This window comes from Mugil cephalus, chromosome 10, assembly GCF_022458985.1.
Source record: "Mugil cephalus isolate CIBA_MC_2020 chromosome 10, CIBA_Mcephalus_1.1, whole genome shotgun sequence".
NCBI lineage: Eukaryota > Metazoa > Chordata > Actinopteri > Mugiliformes > Mugilidae > Mugil > Mugil cephalus.
In genome coordinates this window covers 13,728,480-13,745,678 of record NC_061779.1, presented here as the reverse complement: position 1 = coordinate 13,745,678, position 17,199 = coordinate 13,728,480, and the positions used below count along the sequence as shown (strand labels likewise).

At 41.9% G+C, this 17,199-nt stretch overlaps 1 protein-coding gene and 1 long non-coding RNA gene across 3 annotated transcripts; one reads left to right on the top strand and one right to left on the bottom strand.

Moving 5' to 3' along the window:
- Positions 1–1,409: 1,409 nt before the first annotated feature.
- Positions 1,410–6,425, bottom strand: LOC125014459. Its single transcript, XR_007113514.1, has 3 exons — positions 5,768–6,425; positions 5,608–5,682; positions 1,410–1,955 (listed from the first exon to the last, which is right to left on the bottom strand). It is a non-coding gene; the product is annotated as an uncharacterized LOC125014459 (long non-coding RNA).
- Positions 6,426–7,321: 896 nt separating this feature from the next.
- Positions 7,322–14,942, top strand: nr2f2 (nuclear receptor subfamily 2, group F, member 2). 2 transcript variants are annotated; one of them, XM_047595527.1, is made up of 3 exons: positions 7,322–8,627; positions 9,595–10,140; positions 12,196–14,942. In XM_047595527.1, exons 1-3 carry the CDS (start codon positions 8,177–8,179, stop codon positions 12,468–12,470), a joined length of 1,272 nt encoding a protein of 423 aa, XP_047451483.1. In that variant the 5' UTR covers positions 7,322–8,176; the 3' UTR covers positions 12,471–14,942. The 2 variants fall into 2 exon arrangements, with proteins under 2 accessions (XP_047451483.1, XP_047451484.1); XM_047595528.1 differs by having other exon boundaries at positions 7,327–8,627; positions 9,613–10,140.
- Positions 14,943–17,199: the final 2,257 nt, after the last annotated feature.

The window sequence follows — 17,199 nt, the reverse complement described above, 5'->3', positions numbered from 1 at the left end:
TGTGTGACAGAGGGAGTTGTTGAGTGTCAAGTGTTTTATTTTGCACCAGAAAAACATGCTGATGGTTACGTCTCCTCTTCGTGCCCTCGCACTTTTACGTATGCCAACGCCGATCACTCAGTGATGGCGGAAACCAAAAACCATGACTCCTGAATCTGTTTTACTAAGCAGCTATAGGTATTTGAATTCAGGCTGGATGTTAGTATTTAATAGCTTAACCAGAATAAGTATTGGTCAAAAAAATATATTCGCAAACTCAGTAAGTTGTGACTTTCTAACCTCTGACCCCCGACCTCCAGCTGCCATCACATGTCCACAAATCCCCTCTCAATTTCTTTTTAGCAAGAGCGACTCTTATTCTGCAGCTCTGCTGACGTTTGTAAGGAGAATCGAAGAGGCTTCTGCTTAACCTCATTTGAAGAAAAGTAACTAAGATCTTGTAAATAAGTGATCCTTGCCTTCTTACATGCTTGATTGTCACCGTGCACATAAAGGAAATATCCTCTCTTTCATAAGGAGCCATTGTTGGTGCCGAGTTCTTAACCAAATCCCATTCACATTCACTCAAGCTTTTATTCCCTCCCATCACTTCGCAAGGACCATTGATCACATGTGGATGTGTGCGATTGAAAACCCTGAAGTGGCGATATGTGCTACTACTACGCACCATCTTCTATGAACAAATGTTCATTCAGTACCTGTAGAAGTAGAGCTGTAGTTATCTTAGTCGATATTCACAGGCTGCTGGTTTTCTTCACCGTTAAAATTAATGTCTGCAGCACTTTCGCACAGAAATGCCTTCCTATAACAAAGTATCTCAGCTGGATTGATTTCTCAGCCGGCAGCCTTTGTTGCCGGGGTTCAGTTTAACTTTATTAAAGACCCGCGCTTAGATCAGCTGACACATTTAGCCCCGTAGCTAGAGGTAAAACAAGGCATGCGCTCCTCGAATAATTTTCGCTTCCTGCCGTTTGTGCTTGATTAGCGCTCGAGAAACTTCTGGATCGTGGACAGACGGCTGTGGACGTTTTTCAGATATCCTAATTCTTCACAATCACACCACAAAAATAGTTGTTAAATAAAAACTTTAGAAAGACAAATAATGGTGATTGCAGCACGTGGACTTGGGCTAAACCGCAAGCAACAACATTGGCAGGCGGTGTTTTTCTGATTAAGACGTATGACAGAATCGGTGGAGCCAAGGAGTGAAACAGAGGAGAAAAAAAAATAATAATTAAACAGTGGGCCGCCCTTTCAGTCGTTTTAACGATATGTTGTCACGTCTTTGAAACCAAAGTTGCAGTGAAAATGGTACAAGTTCAAAATGCAAATAACTATCACGATGGAAATGGAAAAACAGAAGATGTAACATCAGGTCATTACATGAAGAAAAGCAGTCACAACACAGGTTGTATCTTAAAACTTTATTAGTCACCACTGCACATAGAGAGCAAACAGTAACTGGCTGCTGTAGTAACAACTCAAACACCAATACTTACAGTAGGTGGACATCTCTTACGGCCACAAGAACGCTAATTTAAGTGCAACTTTACCATTGTGCATCTATGAGTCCTTATACTCCAAACATGTCTGTATAAAAGAAATGAATTAGTAGAGGAATAATGCTGCTGATGCAGTATCTTATATTGCTGGTCAATCTACTGATCTGGCCGTCTCCACGGGAAGGCTGTCGTTATAACTAATAAATGGTTGCTAATGAAGGTTAAGAAAATAAGCCTTATCCTTAACACTGACGTGTAAGCCGAAGCTGCGGCTGAGGTAAGCCTCCTCTACATCCGTTTCTATAGTTTTTACATATCCCACACTGCTACCACATTACACCTTAAGTTACAGTAATTCAATACGCTGTCTGCTGCCTTTGGGGCCACATGTGAGCCGTGTCTGGCTCGGGACTCAACGCTGCCACGGCTTTCTCTCTTGTGTCTTCGCCCAAACTTTTTCACCGTGAGTACATGGAGAGAGAGAGAGAGGAGAGAAAAAAAAAAGAGTGTGAGCCAAGTGGACTGCCCACTCTCGCCTTTTAAAAAGAAAAGAGAGGGCTCAAAGAGACACATATCACAAGTGCCTGTTGGTAGAACTGCAGTGTTGTGCTGATGGTCGCTGTGCAGCTCCACTGGGACAGATGGGATTTAAGCTGCTTTGCCGAAGGGTACTTCAGCAGTAGTTTCTGGGGGTTAGAGAGCACTTATCACACAATTCCCCCTACCCAGACTTTCCCAGTGAGTCCTTAGAGTTAAACCATTGACCCTCTGGTCACTGCTGCTACAGTGCTGCTGCTGCCTGAAGTAATCATAATGCATGCTCCATCTATGCGGTCTTTAGCAGCCAAAACAGCAGAGCGTTTACACCACTCATCCTTCTCTCTGCATGTTTTGATCACTTTAAACCGAACAGCAATGATTCAAACAATAAGCATTTACAAATACATTAAGAGTGCGCTGGCTGACAGCCTAAAGAGTGATCATTGAGACAAATTGATCCCTATCTGTTTAAATTGGCACTATAATCTGTCATTGGCAAATTGAACACAGTGAGCTATCTGGGATCTATTGCCTTTTTAGATAGCGGCCCTTGGGGCATGCAGACAGAGAGAAAGTGATCTACAACGCTGAATGGACTCGTGTGAAACGGCACCAACTAACATGTATTTCTGCTTAAAATACACACCTTTTTCCCTCACTATATACTTATGGTTCGAAACGCATACCATCTGAGTGCTTACGCACCACATTTACCGTGGTACTTAGCATAATAGAGGTTAGACATATTATCACGAGGCCAAAAAGACGGAAACTCAATTTAAAAGACAGATTTTGTCATTAAAGCCTGTAGAATTAAAAGTACCAATAAGGATACAGTTACAGATTGTTACAGTTAACACATATCTAAAATAGAAACATTATCTTCTTCCACAGTTATCAAATCTTTTACATCATGAAATTTTTAAATATTCTTCCATGAGAATGTTTAACTTGTGTTTTGCTTTGTTTATAAAGGGTCTAAAATGACTCATTGACACTTCATGTTTTGTCTCCAGACATTCATTACCCAAACAAACCAAATGTAGCGGCAGACATTTGACTCTGATAATTTTTTCTCCCTTCATTGCAAATGGGTTAGCATCACAATTTTTATATAAAGTGATAAAACTTTAAAAGGGTGCTGCCTGATATTATGCAATAGATCCAAAGGCTGTGACATATGGGGCATAACTACTATCAATCAAAGTGATCTTTACCCAACATGAACACAACAACTGGTGTGTGCTGGATACTACACAGGAAATGTGTAATTTTGTACCTGTTGTATGTTATGTCCAGTTATCTGGACAGAATTTCTCAATTTTTAAAATATATATATATATATTAATTCAAATTGTGCCATTTGTCAAAAGTGTCCAGGCTGTTCCTTTTTCGGGGTGTTTTTTAAGTGGCACAATTTAGTTTCTGTCCTGATTCCACAGTCATCTAATTCAATCAGACTCTTGAAGTTGATTAGCCTGGTTAACCTTTGCTCCTGCGCGGGTCTGGAAGGGTTAATCAGGCCGGGAACTTGCAGACCTCCGGGTCAGTATCCCTCTATCTGCATGAAGGACTTGGTGAAGGCAGAGATAAGATTAAAGTCAACTTTTTTTTCCCCCTTCTCTCTCAGTTTTGACATTTTACACAAGTGTGAGAGAGATTTTTAGCCGTCATCAGGAGAGGCTCCCTTTATAGATGGTATCTGATAGTTTCAGATTGTTTTTGTACATAAATTTATATTAATTCCTTTTAATTCAAATAAAATATTTTTTAAAAATGATTTTTTTATTTTTTTATTTTTAATTTCGGTTTTTGCAAAATAATTAAATCGGATCGCCCGAGACAGTTTATCATATGATATATGTATATATCTACATCTATTTATATATAGATAGATATATGTCTATATATATGACCGGCCGTAAATCTCAACTATTATCGATTCATTTAACTGCAATCATCCGAATCAACACTCCTCCACTGCTGTCTTCCAGAGTGTGTGCTTTGTTTTACTAACAATAATAAAGTGATTTAGTCCCTTTCTCGCAGCCGGAGCATGGGAAATCGTTAAAGACCCAGCTATTTGTGTGTGATCAGTAAATATTTAGCGCAGACGACATCCTCTGTCTCTTCATAATCGATACTGATCCCGTTGGGCTGCGCTATTGTTGTGCTGCACGCAGGCTTGCTGAGCATATAGAGACTGGCGCTTTTATCTGCTGCTTAAAGGAAGAAGGAGTACAAATCACACACAGGAAAGTTTTAAAGCCGGGGTATAATAAAAATAATAATAATAAAAAAAAAGGTAGATTTTTTTATAATAGTGAGGCGGAATAGGGTTTAATAGCAAATCAATTGTGTTAATGCGCGAAATGTTTACGCGTGACAAAGCTGCGTAGATTTCTGCGTAGATTTACGCAAGGTTAATTGGGCTATCATAATTTAATCCAACCCTCAGTATAATGTACAATTCCTGGAAATGTATCTTCAAAAAATATTATTATTATAATATAATATGTAAATATGTACTGTTATAAATAATATATAATACTAATTGTTGTTATTATTATATAAAAAAAATTGCCTGGTCACTGTTGCTCTTAAGCGTCCAGTTAATCATAGAAAACTGTGAATTTATATTAATAAATGTAAATATTATTCTGCGGTAATTGCAGCTTCACTCCCAGCTCATATTGCGCCTTTACGTCCAGAGTCGGTTTATTTTTCTAATATGCAGAATCTCCCAACGCTTGCTCGCCACACTTAAAGACAGGTGTCTGTTCAGACTTCACCCCCTCCCTCTCTCCTCAGTAGCCCACACAAAGCAGCGGCGTGCAAGCGCGTTTTGGCCATATTACTGTAGGAGAGAAAAAGGCGCACATGATCTCTTGCTGGCTGTAAAGCTTATGCTACTTATCACATCCAGAGGCAGTCAAATGATATTCTGCTCGGACGACACGTCACCTTATATTTCCAATTTCTCGCTCAACAACACATGACGTGAATCAGTCTGTTTGTTTCGGCTCTCCAAAGTTTTTGCATGGTCAGACATTGCAGTTTTCCAATAAACAGCGTGAATTTTTTTTTGTGTTTGATCCCGTCTGTTGGAGAGGAAGCTCTGCCAGTTTCAATCTGTGCACTGTGTCGAAAAAGGGAAGACTAAATATATTCTGAATAAGAGAGAAGATGCATCCCGCTACGGACGAATCAGCAACATATGCATTTGGTAGGTCTGTTACTGCAAGAATACAGCCTCCTGTCTCACTATCACTATCAAATTACTTTATGAATGGGTATTTGCAGACTGGTTGGGTTTGTTGTGATCATAATATAAATTAACGCTTGGATAATAAGCGAGAATGACTGACAGAGTCGTCCGTGTTCAATGCGCACTGTAGAAATACCGTATATGTACGTTTCTGTGTTCTGTCTGCAGCGGCACGTCTTTTATTCTGACAAATAAGCCTGTCCGCTTATTTAATGCAGTATTTAATTTAAAGCAGAACAAGAAAGCGCTGCTCGTTCGCTCATTTATCACAATAAAGAACGCAAAAGGTATACTTACCATTTGAAGCAAAACGGCGTCCTGGATAAGTCGATACCTTCTAATTTATTTACAGACTCTCCGTGTTCACGGGATCTGTAAATAAAACCGACAAAATAGTGATGCAGACAAAATAATCGGCTAATTTGTTTTAGAATAAAGACATAATTGGTCTAAATACCACCGCCGGGACTGCCTGAAGTGGCGAAAAAGTAAATCCAACTTTGGCAACTCCCAAAGCTTCGCCGTCCAAGTCATGTAAAACAGAATTTAAACAAACAGTCATCAGTTTAAAATGGTGCTCGTTAGTTTGGTCGATGAGAGAGACGAGACTGAAGCGGTTTCCGTGTCGGATGGCTCCTCTAAATTGAATCTTATTTGAAGCAAGGAAATTTCATACGCTAGGGGGCACCCATATACTGTAATACACGCTGGGACAATGCATGCTGCCTGTGCTGCTCCCTCCACAGACTAGCACACTGACCAGGCTGTATAGGTTCATCTGTGTCACTCTGTCAAGATTTACCTAGTTGAACTTTGATGAGAACCTGTGGTTTATTGTAAGTAAAACTGTCTTTACCGCTGTTTTGAACGCAAGGCTATAATATTATTAAATGTGCAGCCGACAAATCTGATTATCTGCTAACACTCTGTTACGTGCTCTGAGTCCTTCCTTCTCTTTGTTTCAAACTTCATTTTTGGGGCCACATCTGAGAAATATTCTAAGACTCTAAACGACCCCAAATGGCTTTGTGTTGCTTTCCGAGAAGTGACTCCACTCCGCCTTAATGTGGAGGGCACGGCCTGTTGACCTCGAGTGGCTTTTTTAAATGTACTTCCTATCTAAAGCTTCAGGTTCTGACCACATACCGACAAAGCTGTGACTTTTGAGACCCAGGTTTGGCCCCGCTGACCCTGTGGATGAGCAGCCAGGAGGATTTGCAGGGCTGCAGCGGGCGCGCAGACGGTTTCAGTAGCTTTCCATTACATTTTTATGAGTGGTCTGGATGGTGATGAATGGCATCTGGTGTGATAAGACGCACTTAACAATATATAAACCTGCGGAGATATGAGAACTTATGCAAACATTAAAACAAATATATATATTATACAGCGCAGGTGACATTATTATTGTCTTGTTCACCTGGTGGGTGTCTGGCTTTGCTCTGCATATGCTGCTATAATGCTGTTTTAATTACTATTATCCTAAATAACGTTGGCGAGCATCATACAGCCGGCGTGCTTTTACTTCTCTCCTTTTGTGTGTGTGTTTCGTGTCTTTATATCCACATACCTAAAGGATCAAGATTGTAATGAACACAGATCATGCCCAGAAGGTGCATCTGTGTCTCAGAGACTAAATCTCCACGGATATTTCAGCTTGTTATAAGGCTACCGGATATATTGTAGCGCGATATGAGGCAAAGAATTGATTTTTGTATTTATTTATTTATTTGCTTTTTTTTTGAGGATGGGGGGACTGAAATTGCTAAAGCTTTACAGGGCTGCATGTGAGTGTATCTTATAGTCTGGGCGATTTGAGTGACTAGAAATGATTCCTCTTCCCGAAACACGTCTCTTTTTAGGACCAAGCGGCCCTCTCGACCTCCATGCTGGCTCTGGCAAGGTACCAAGTAGCACAAGTGCCGACTAGCCAATGGGGTTCAGGGGGAGGTCCCTGAGCTCTGACCAGTCAAACACACTCTCTTTCCTTATATGGCAGCCGATCTCCATGGTAACGTGTGCTAAGTTGCAGCAGTCGTGTCAAAGTTCACTATATAGAGAGCTCAGTGAGCTGATCAGAGAGAAAGCATTCTGCCAGCCCGGCTCCTACCAATCGCAAATCACTTCCTAACCTCCGCCTTTTTAACATATTTGATCACTTTGATTCTCTACTCCTTTTTCCTATTATTTTCCAGCGCACGGAGGAGGTTTGTAGGTGGTGATCTTAGTTTTTTTTTTGTTTTGGGTTTTTTAGTGCTTTCGCTTTTTTGAGGGGAGAGTTGTCTTCATATTCCAAGCTCTCAAAAACATTGGCTTCAGCTGCGCGCTCGCTGGCGCTACCTCACCAGGAGAAAAGGAAGAAGACGCGATTTTCTTTTCTTTTTTTTTCTTTTTTTTTTAACCCAGTTGGTGATTTTCTCCAAGACTTGTGCTGGAACTTGATAGTGGCTGCTACAGTGTGCTCACCAATTGTTTTATGCTGCTGCGGGCACGGTGTTATCAACCTGCTCCATCACTGACTGAACAGTCCATGCTACCTCGGCTGGTCCTTTTTTAATATTTAGCCTACCTTTGCCATTGATGGCCGTGCTGGATGGCTGACTGTAAGCGCCCCTGGACTTGGCCTTTAAGCGCAAGGCAGCGACTCAGCTCGCCATCGCATCAGTTTTGAAAACGTGCTTCGCAGCGTCTCCAACAGCAATAAATCGACAGTTTTTTCGGGAGATCCAGAGTGGATTCATCGTAGGCTAGATCTGACATTTTGTGTGTCTGGCTCTTAATCCCAGTTTACCGCGTTTCCCTGAGACGTTATCCACCGCGACACCAAAACGGCAGACAAAAAGTTTCTTTACGTTGACTGATAGATATGGCAATGGTAGTGTGGAGAGGCTCCCAGGACGATGTGGCTGACACCCAAGGCACCCTTTCCTCGCAGACCCAAGGAGGACTATCTCTTCCCACCCCTCAACCAGGCCAGTTGAATCTGACAGCCTCTCAGGTCGCCCCTCCGACCCCTCAGACTCCGGTCCAAGGACCCCCGAACAACACACAGTCCACGCCGACGAACCAGACGACGCAGCAGTCGGAGAAGCAGCCACAGCACATTGAATGCGTGGTGTGTGGGGATAAATCTAGTGGCAAACACTACGGCCAGTTTACTTGCGAGGGCTGCAAAAGCTTCTTCAAACGGAGCGTACGACGGAACCTCACTTACACATGCCGTGCCAACAGGAATTGTCCAATCGACCAACACCACCGCAATCAGTGTCAGTACTGCCGCCTCAAAAAATGCCTTAAAGTCGGCATGAGACGGGAAGGTATTGGGACTTTTTGTTTTCCTATCCGTGTGTGTGCGTCTGTGTGCTTGTAGGCTTCCAGACATGAAGCCACATTACGTCGCCCCCGTTTTGCCTTTTCTCTTTCTCCCGATCACTCCCTCCGATGTTGTGCGGCTGGAGCACGCAATGGAGCCGCTGTGTGCCGAGCCGGAGACGGGGCTCGCCGGATTTTCCCTTTTAGCGTTGCGCTACAGTATCCAGCTCCAGAGCATTATGTCTCTGCATTTAACAAATGAGATCCGACCCCCGGCCGGGCTTAGGCTATCAAATTTATATTTAGACGCGGCTGTGTGAGATACATCTCTATTGAACAGATATAGCTTTCTGCGCTATTATGGCGAGTGGCGAATTAGGAGATACAGCGTGTTCCGGCTGCATCTATCCCGCTGCCTTGTTCACTGTGTTCGGAGCCGGACACTAGCTTGAATTTGTGCGCACAAAAACCTCCGATTAAACCCCGACAATTATTGCGAATATGTGGCGAAAATAGGCCTGCATGTATGGTAAAACGAGATGAATTGCTAAGTAGGTTAAGGGTTAAACATGCAAGGTCTCCCTTGCCCTCTTTGTGTTCCTTCACAGCCAGCTCATGTTGCTGTTGCCGAATAACATCATTTTAAAGCCGCACATGTGCTAGCCTTGTGTGAAATGTGTTTAAAGCGCATCTCTGCTGTTTCACTACATGATTTGTCACACCACAGTCCGATTATTATCCGGGCAGCACGTCTGTTTTAAAACTCGCGTGTGTGTGTGAGCGTGTGTGTGTGTGTGTGTGTTTTGATCTCCCATAACCATGCTGTGTGTTGTGTATTTTCCAGATCTTCACATTTAACGTTTCTGCACTTTTTTTAAAAAAAAATGTCTAATATTCTGATATTTAACAGCTGCCTTGTTGTTCAGATTGAGTGTGTGATCATTTGTAGAATTCAGGCTTCAATATCTGCAGTTTCTCTTTTTACTGCAGCCGTGCAAAGGGGACGGGTGCCACCCACACAGCCACACCACGGTCAGTTCGCCTTGACAAATGGAGACCCACTCCACTGCCATTCCTACTTATCCGGATATATCTCTCTTCTGTTGAGAGCGGAGCCCTACCCGACGTCCCGGTATGGCAGCCAGTGCATGCAACCCAACAACATAATGGGCATCGAGAACATTTGTGAACTAGCAGCCAGGATGCTCTTCAGTGCCGTGGAGTGGGCCAGGAATATTCCCTTCTTTCCAGACCTTCAGATCACCGACCAGGTGGCTCTGCTGAGGTTGACGTGGAGTGAGTTATTTGTGCTCAACGCGGCGCAGTGCTCCATGCCCCTGCATGTGGCTCCTCTCCTGGCGGCGGCTGGCCTTCACGCCTCCCCCATGTCTGCGGACAGAGTGGTGGCCTTTATGGACCACATTAGGATCTTCCAAGAACAAGTGGAGAAGCTCAAAGCTTTGCACGTTGACTCTGCTGAATATAGCTGCTTAAAGGCAATTGTGCTCTTCACCACAGGTAAGACAATAGACTGGCACACTCAAGTTCAGTGTGTGTGAATGTCACTAAACTTGCACACTGGCATCAGCTAAATCAACGCTGACCTAAATATATCTGCTCTGGCTGGAGGCTGCTGCTTGTGTTAGATGAACATTGTACTTAAATGTTCACTTATGCTGCCTTCACGGTCAAGGGCTTTTGGCCAGGCCCTAGGCTACTAAATTTTAAAACCACTTGATTAATAAACTGATTTATCAGACACACACAGGCACACACTGGAAATTTTTTTATTTTTTTTGCATGACCACACAGGAAATTTTTAATTTAAATTGACAGTAAAAGCAAAGGGAACGTGCGAGCCTAACTGAAAGACTCCAGCATTAGTTAAATGATCCCCCCATAATAATAATTCCCTTTAAGCGTCACACTAGTCCACTTTTAGGGAAAACAAATAGCCTGCAGATGAATTTCCTCACTTGGATATTTTTCAGCCATTTATCAATGCGTGTACACCCCACGTCTTGTTTGTAGGAAATGACAGATATAAATGATGTCAGGCTCCGAGGGGGAGGGGAATAGGAAAAAAAAAAAGAAAGAAAGACAAGCCTAATGTCCCATTTGCACACAGTAAAAGCAAAGGTTTCAGAGCTCTCTTGTCATTTAGGGGACAGACATGTGCGGGGGGGAGAAAAAAAAAGGGGAAGTAGGAACCCATGCACCCGCTGTAATTGCGAATGTGCCAGTCCCTAACAGTATTTGTGTGATTATTGAGCGGTGACAGGAGGGGCGGCTTTCATTTTTATTTGCAGAAATATTCTCTCCGCCTTGTAGGACTCAAGGCGTCTCTGGACTTGCTCCAGAACTGGGTCACGACCCAAACTTCCCGGCTATTTTGTTACATTAGCAACGCCATAAAATAAATAAATTAAAATAATAACAATAATAAAAAAAAATACATGTGGATTAGATTTACACCGATGAGTGAATGCATATCTTTGAAATGACACCATACCTGCAAGCCATCAGCCTCTCTATGTCTTCTAGCCCTGTAGCTGTACTATTGTTCTCCTGCTGGCTTGCTAGCCCCCTCTAATAAATAATAATAATAATAATAATAACTGTAAATCACGTTTCAGGCGATTGTATTTTATTATTAATCCTTTATAGCCCCTCGATGGCTTAATGCGTCTCCTTCATACCTGAGTCCCCAAGGCTTGAACACGAGCTGTGTGTTGTATGTTGAATGGCACGCCTTTGCTACTTCGGTGGTTTGGTTGTTGTCATGCATAAACTTTACAAACTTAACCAAGGCGCGTACAAGCGTTTTTTGGCACATTATCAGCTGCCGCCCACTCGCAGCAGCAGCATAGATAGTGATTATACGTCTCTGATGGTAACCTATAGTATGACGGCAACTCCGTAGGCTATGGGCCCTTTTTTTCCAAGCTAAATCTCTGCTCACTAAAGGTCAGTAGGTCTCCCAGTCTTTCCCTCGCTCCCTCCCCCCTCCTCCCGTCCTCTCTCTGCCTCTGACTGCGACAGATAGGCCCATCTGAAACAGTCTTTTGCCATGAATATGCTTAATTATTTAGTTCACTTTTAAATGGCTTTATCGAGAGAAATAAGCGAGGGGAACATAGTTGGTGAAGCAGGGGCTGCCATTTTCATCTGCTCCCACATGATGGCTTTTTTTTTTTATTATTGTTATTTTTACTTTACTTCTAATTAAGAAAATACAAATATAATTAAGTTGCCATCACATTGTTGAGCTACATTTTAATTCTGTATATAATGTAGTAATTAATCGTCCTGATCGGTGTTATTATTATGATTGTAAATTATTATTAATCTCGCACATTAAAAATAATGTACTCGTTATTTATCAAAACAAGCCTCGAGACAGGCGCGCATGTACATTTGGCGATAGGAATAATTTCCTGAAATAATTGATTTTTGACAAGCAATGATTTGCCGCTGTAGTCTCTAACCACAGTGGGAAAAGGGGCTCCTAGTGAGAGAAACACTTTGGGTTACACTTTATTAATGTTTATTTGCTTTCCCCCCTCCTCTCAGATGCTTGTGGGCTCTCAGATGTGGCCCATGTGGAAAGTTTGCAGGAGAAGTCCCAGTGCGCCCTGGAGGAATATGTCCGGAGCCAGTATCCCAACCAGCCAACACGGTTTGGGAAGTTGTTACTTCGCTTGCCTTCCCTCCGCACAGTCTCTTCCTCGGTCATAGAACAATTATTTTTCGTCCGATTGGTAGGTAAAACCCCAATTGAAACTCTCATCAGGGATATGTTGCTTTCGGGGAGCAGTTTTAACTGGCCTTACATGTCAATTCAGTAAACCAAGAAGGAGACGAACAAACAAAAGGTTGGGGTTGGGGGGCTGCGAGACTACAATGATTATAGCTGCTTTTGTGGAAGGAATAAAAAAAAAAAAAAAAAAAAAAAAAAAACCCAACCGGCTGTTACACGGGGCTGGCTTTCATGAAGAAAGACATTGACGTAAATGACTGTGAATCCCCCCCACCCCCCCACTCAAAAAAAAAAGAAAAAAGAAAAAAAATTGAGACATCCACTGAACTTTCAAAATGGCAGATACAAGCTCCCAGTGTTCACGTAGAACAACCTGCTTCGATCCATTTTTTTTTTTACTGAAAGAAGAAAATGAGGAAAAAAAGGAAAAGGGATTTTGTTGATCCGTAGAAGGAAAATTTTAAGTATTAAGTGCATTTAAAAATGAAAATTTGGGTTAAAAAAATGACAAAAAAAATGGAGAAAGGGAAAATACAAAACGTGAATTTTCTTTTCTCAAATGACTTGTCCTGTGTCCATGTATAGCTGTGTTTTGTACTTTCTTTGTTCCTCCTTTCTGGTTCCAAACCGGCCTATGTGATTTCTGTAGTACAGGTGGTGTTATTTTCTAAGACAATGATTTATTTTGAAATGGTGAAATAATGTAAAAAATAATAATAAAAAAAAAAGTTCTAAAAAAGAATTAAAACCACAGCAATAGGAGAAATAGGCTTATGATCTAGGCTTAATGCTGCAAGCGCACTTATATTATAGGATGACCAATATACCATCTGGGGCTAAATAGGGAGGTTTTTGGAGTTCGTGTTCAACTTTATGACCCAGCGGGAACATTTCTTTGCTCTTTATTACTATGAAGTCGCAGGATCCACTTTTCTTTCCCACTGCTGTTTTTGACTAAAAATCTTAATCTGACGCTCGCAGACATGACGGGCCCACATGATTTAAATGATTTGGCTTTTTGAATAACCTTCCACGTCTCATCCAGCTCTGGATATTTGTCTCCAAGTTCTCCAATTGGACACGTCTGAAGAAATAATAAGAATCAAAAGAGAACGATTCCTACAAGTAGCCAATAAGACCTGCTGTTATTGAGGTATTTAAGGCAGTTTGTTCAAAATGCGTAAAATGCGCATCGAAGAGCGTTTGCAGTGGCTCAAACTGAACCGAGCGCATAATTGGCTCGTTTAAAATAAAAGTTGGAGAGGTCAAGGGTCATAAAAGTTGGAAGCCTGGCCAGAGAGTAGTGTTTAATAGCAGTATTATTAAAGCGTCCCTGAAATGTCACCCTTTATTCACTTCAAGCATTAAGTGCCTGACAAGCATGATGTGATTTCTTATCAAAACGTTGTTAAACTATAGGCCTAAACAGCATTTCTTTTTTTTCTTTTCTTTTTTTTTTTTGGTGGGGTGGGGGAGGGCACAATTAGATTTGAAACTTCAGTCGTGTATCCCACTTGAGAAACGCTGATTAGAGGCAGTATTCTTGTAAATATAGGTCAATTCATTTCAACGAGTTTTTCCTTTATACAAAGTATATGTGATTAAGAAAAATCTGTGGTTGCCATTTTTTTTCTCTCTCTCTCTCTCTCGGTAATACAACGTCTTCAAAATTGAGTGGCAGACTTAGCTAGTAGCACTGAAAGTTATGTTTTTAATGTATATACATATTACTACAAATGTTTTCTTTTTCATGTATATTTAGACTGTGAATGCATGGCCACAGGTCGCTAACCTATTTTACCTTTGATATATAAATGTAAATGTTTTCTCTCTCTTTCTCTCTCTCTCTTATTTTTATTTTATTTTTATTTTTATTTTTTGACTGTATAGATATAATCTGTGCATTCAGTACACTAGCCCTTGTATTTAAAGAAACAGAAAAGAAAAGAAACGACGTTCATTATTAGGCTACAGACTTAAACAGGGTGAGCAGGTTTGGAAAAAAAAGGAGCTGATATTTTAACTTTAGTGTTATTGCTCCTTTGGTGTTTGACAGGTGCCGTGGTGCGTGTGTGTGTGTGTGTGTGTGCGTGTGTGAGCGTGAGCGTGTGTCTGCGTGCGTGTGTGCGCGCTCGCGCACGCGTGTGTGCATTTGGAAGCTAGCAATTTTGTCCTTGTTTTGAGGCTTTTCTTCACCACACACAGAAACACCATGTCGTGGTTGAATTAAAAGGGATCACTGATTGAACACTGATCTTTGGCTGTGCGTAGCCACATATGGACCAGAGAATGATACATGATTGTAATTATGAACAGTTTAAACTGACCCACGTTTTTATATAAATATATAAAAATATATGACTGCAGGGTATTGATAACGTATAGATACTTTTTTTATGATTATTATTATTATTATTATTAATTGCAAGTGATATATGTGAGTGTGTGTGAAAGTTTATAGTTGAACACAATTCTTGTTTGTTTGTGTTAGCTTATTGTAAACAAGCATTCTGCTGTAAATTTGTTCTTGGTATTAAATTATAATTTATGAATTTGAAAAGTTTTTCATGTATTTTTTTAAGACTCCCAAAACCGTGCGTCTCGCCCTTGTGCGTGTGTGCATGCGCGCGTGTGGTGTGTGTGGTCGCTTCGATGAGGAGGAGGAGGAGGAGGAGGGGAGAGGGAAGAGGAGGAAAGTGGGGGAGTGGAGTCAATTTGCTGTAGCAGGATGTTGCCCTTTTGCCCTATGAAAGTGATTAATGAATTACAAAATAATTAATCAATCAGGCAACAGGCCAACTCAGCGCCTTCACTCTTGCCTACAAGGTTAAGATATTTCCTATCGGGGATTAATAACAACATCAACAACGCACCTGCAGTTTACTGTTTGGGAAACAGTGGATTCGAGGTTGCTGCACGGCAAACTTCAGAAATAGGATCCCACTTGTAATAAGTCGCAGCGCCTCAACAGATAATAACATTTCATAACAGCAGACGCCCCTCACACAAGACAGACCCCACCGTGCAGGAAATACCCAACTCAGCTCCCTCACCGCTTTATTCGCGGGATAAACTTTCACCCTTCGCATAAATATTAATGGACGGAATTTCTATAGCTCGCACCGTGAACGGTGGCAGCTAAATAAGAGAAGTCATATTGAGGAAGGAGAAATTTGCTGGCGTGAAAATACTGGTGTGCGTTATTTATTCCCAGCTGCGTCGTTGAGCTTCATCAGCATACTGGGACTTTTATTTATATTTATATTTACATATGTGCGCGTGTGTGAGGGAGAGGGAGAGAGATCCAAGGGATCGCATGTGATGCTTGCTTTTGTGCGCGTGTTTTTGTGATGCTATCAACCTTTGGCCTATCGGTAATTATTAGTAGTATTGGCATATAGTTGATAGTTAGGCCTGAATTAGCCTTGTTGTACAGAGGCTTAATCAGGATCCTTATGGAAGCCAACTTCACCACAGTCTCTGCTTCTGCTGCTGCTGCTGCTGCTGTTGTTGGTAGTGGAGGAGTGTGTTTGTGTATGCGCAGTGTGAGTGTGTGGTTTTGTTGCTGCTGATAATGATGAAAATGATGATTATGATGTGATGCTGATGGTCTTTTATCACTGGCTTCTTGCTGAAAGCCGCTATTTATCCACACAGCGGTGCTTCCCCTGCTTGTCCAAGCAAACTGTCCCTGAGGTATACATCCCCACACACAGAGGCCAGACTTAATGAAAGGTGGACATCACACTGCACACCACCGCCGCCGTCGCCACTTAATTGGACCAAGTATTTAAAGTGCACCCCTTCCTCCCTAAACACACACATACTTACAAAAAAAAAAAAAAAAAAAAAAAAAAAAGGAGACAAACTATTCGGATTCCTCGCAGTGGGTTTGCGATGTCTCGGATCTCGACGTTGACCGAGTTGATTTCAGCTGACAGAGTCTGATTTATGCTCCGGACCCCATCATTTGTACTTCTGGTCGTTTATTAGCACTGCGCGAAAAGAAAAAAAAAACTAACGAGGTGTAACTCGCTGCGACGTCGCTTTTATTTACGCCTGCGTGACGCGAAAACTTTTCGACACGCGAGCTGGTAACCTAAAGGAAAATAAGAGAGATGCTGCGGGGCCGAGGCGGGTCCACTGCCTGTGTGCTGCTGGTTGTTGGAGAACTTAACTCAGGGCTCACGGGCTTTTAGTTGTTTAATAAGATGAGGACATGATCTGCAGTCTCTCTCTCTCTCCCCGTGTCTTCCCCTTTGCTTCTTTTTACGCGCGCACACACGCACTCCGGCACAGTTAGGATACAAATATGCACTTTATTTGCACCTTGGCACTATCACTATGACAAATTAGCCCGTAAAGCATGCGCTTTATTGCACATATATACAGCTTCAGGCACGGCAGCTCATTCACAGTGTATCATTCAAGCCTTGGAAAGATGTGGCACCTTAAGATAATGCACAGGCTTTATTTTATCATTACTATACTTATTATTATTATTTTTATTATTACAAAGTGGCTATAAATTTGGTGACAATGCCCGAATCCGCTCCAAGTACATTCTGTCTTTCATGTCTTAATTGTCTTCATATTTAAATGTATTATTTCTTTCATTTTCATTGCCACACTTTATCTTTTGCCATTAAAATAAATTGCCTTTCACTTCTACTTAGTGCACAAGGCTTCCCTGCACCCTGCCCCATAAATGTAAGAAAATTGTGCCATCTACCCGCTGTCCCTGGAACTGTAGCTTCCCAGGACCTCGGAGACCTCGGCTCACTTTTAACACACACACACACGGAAAAGAGGAGAGC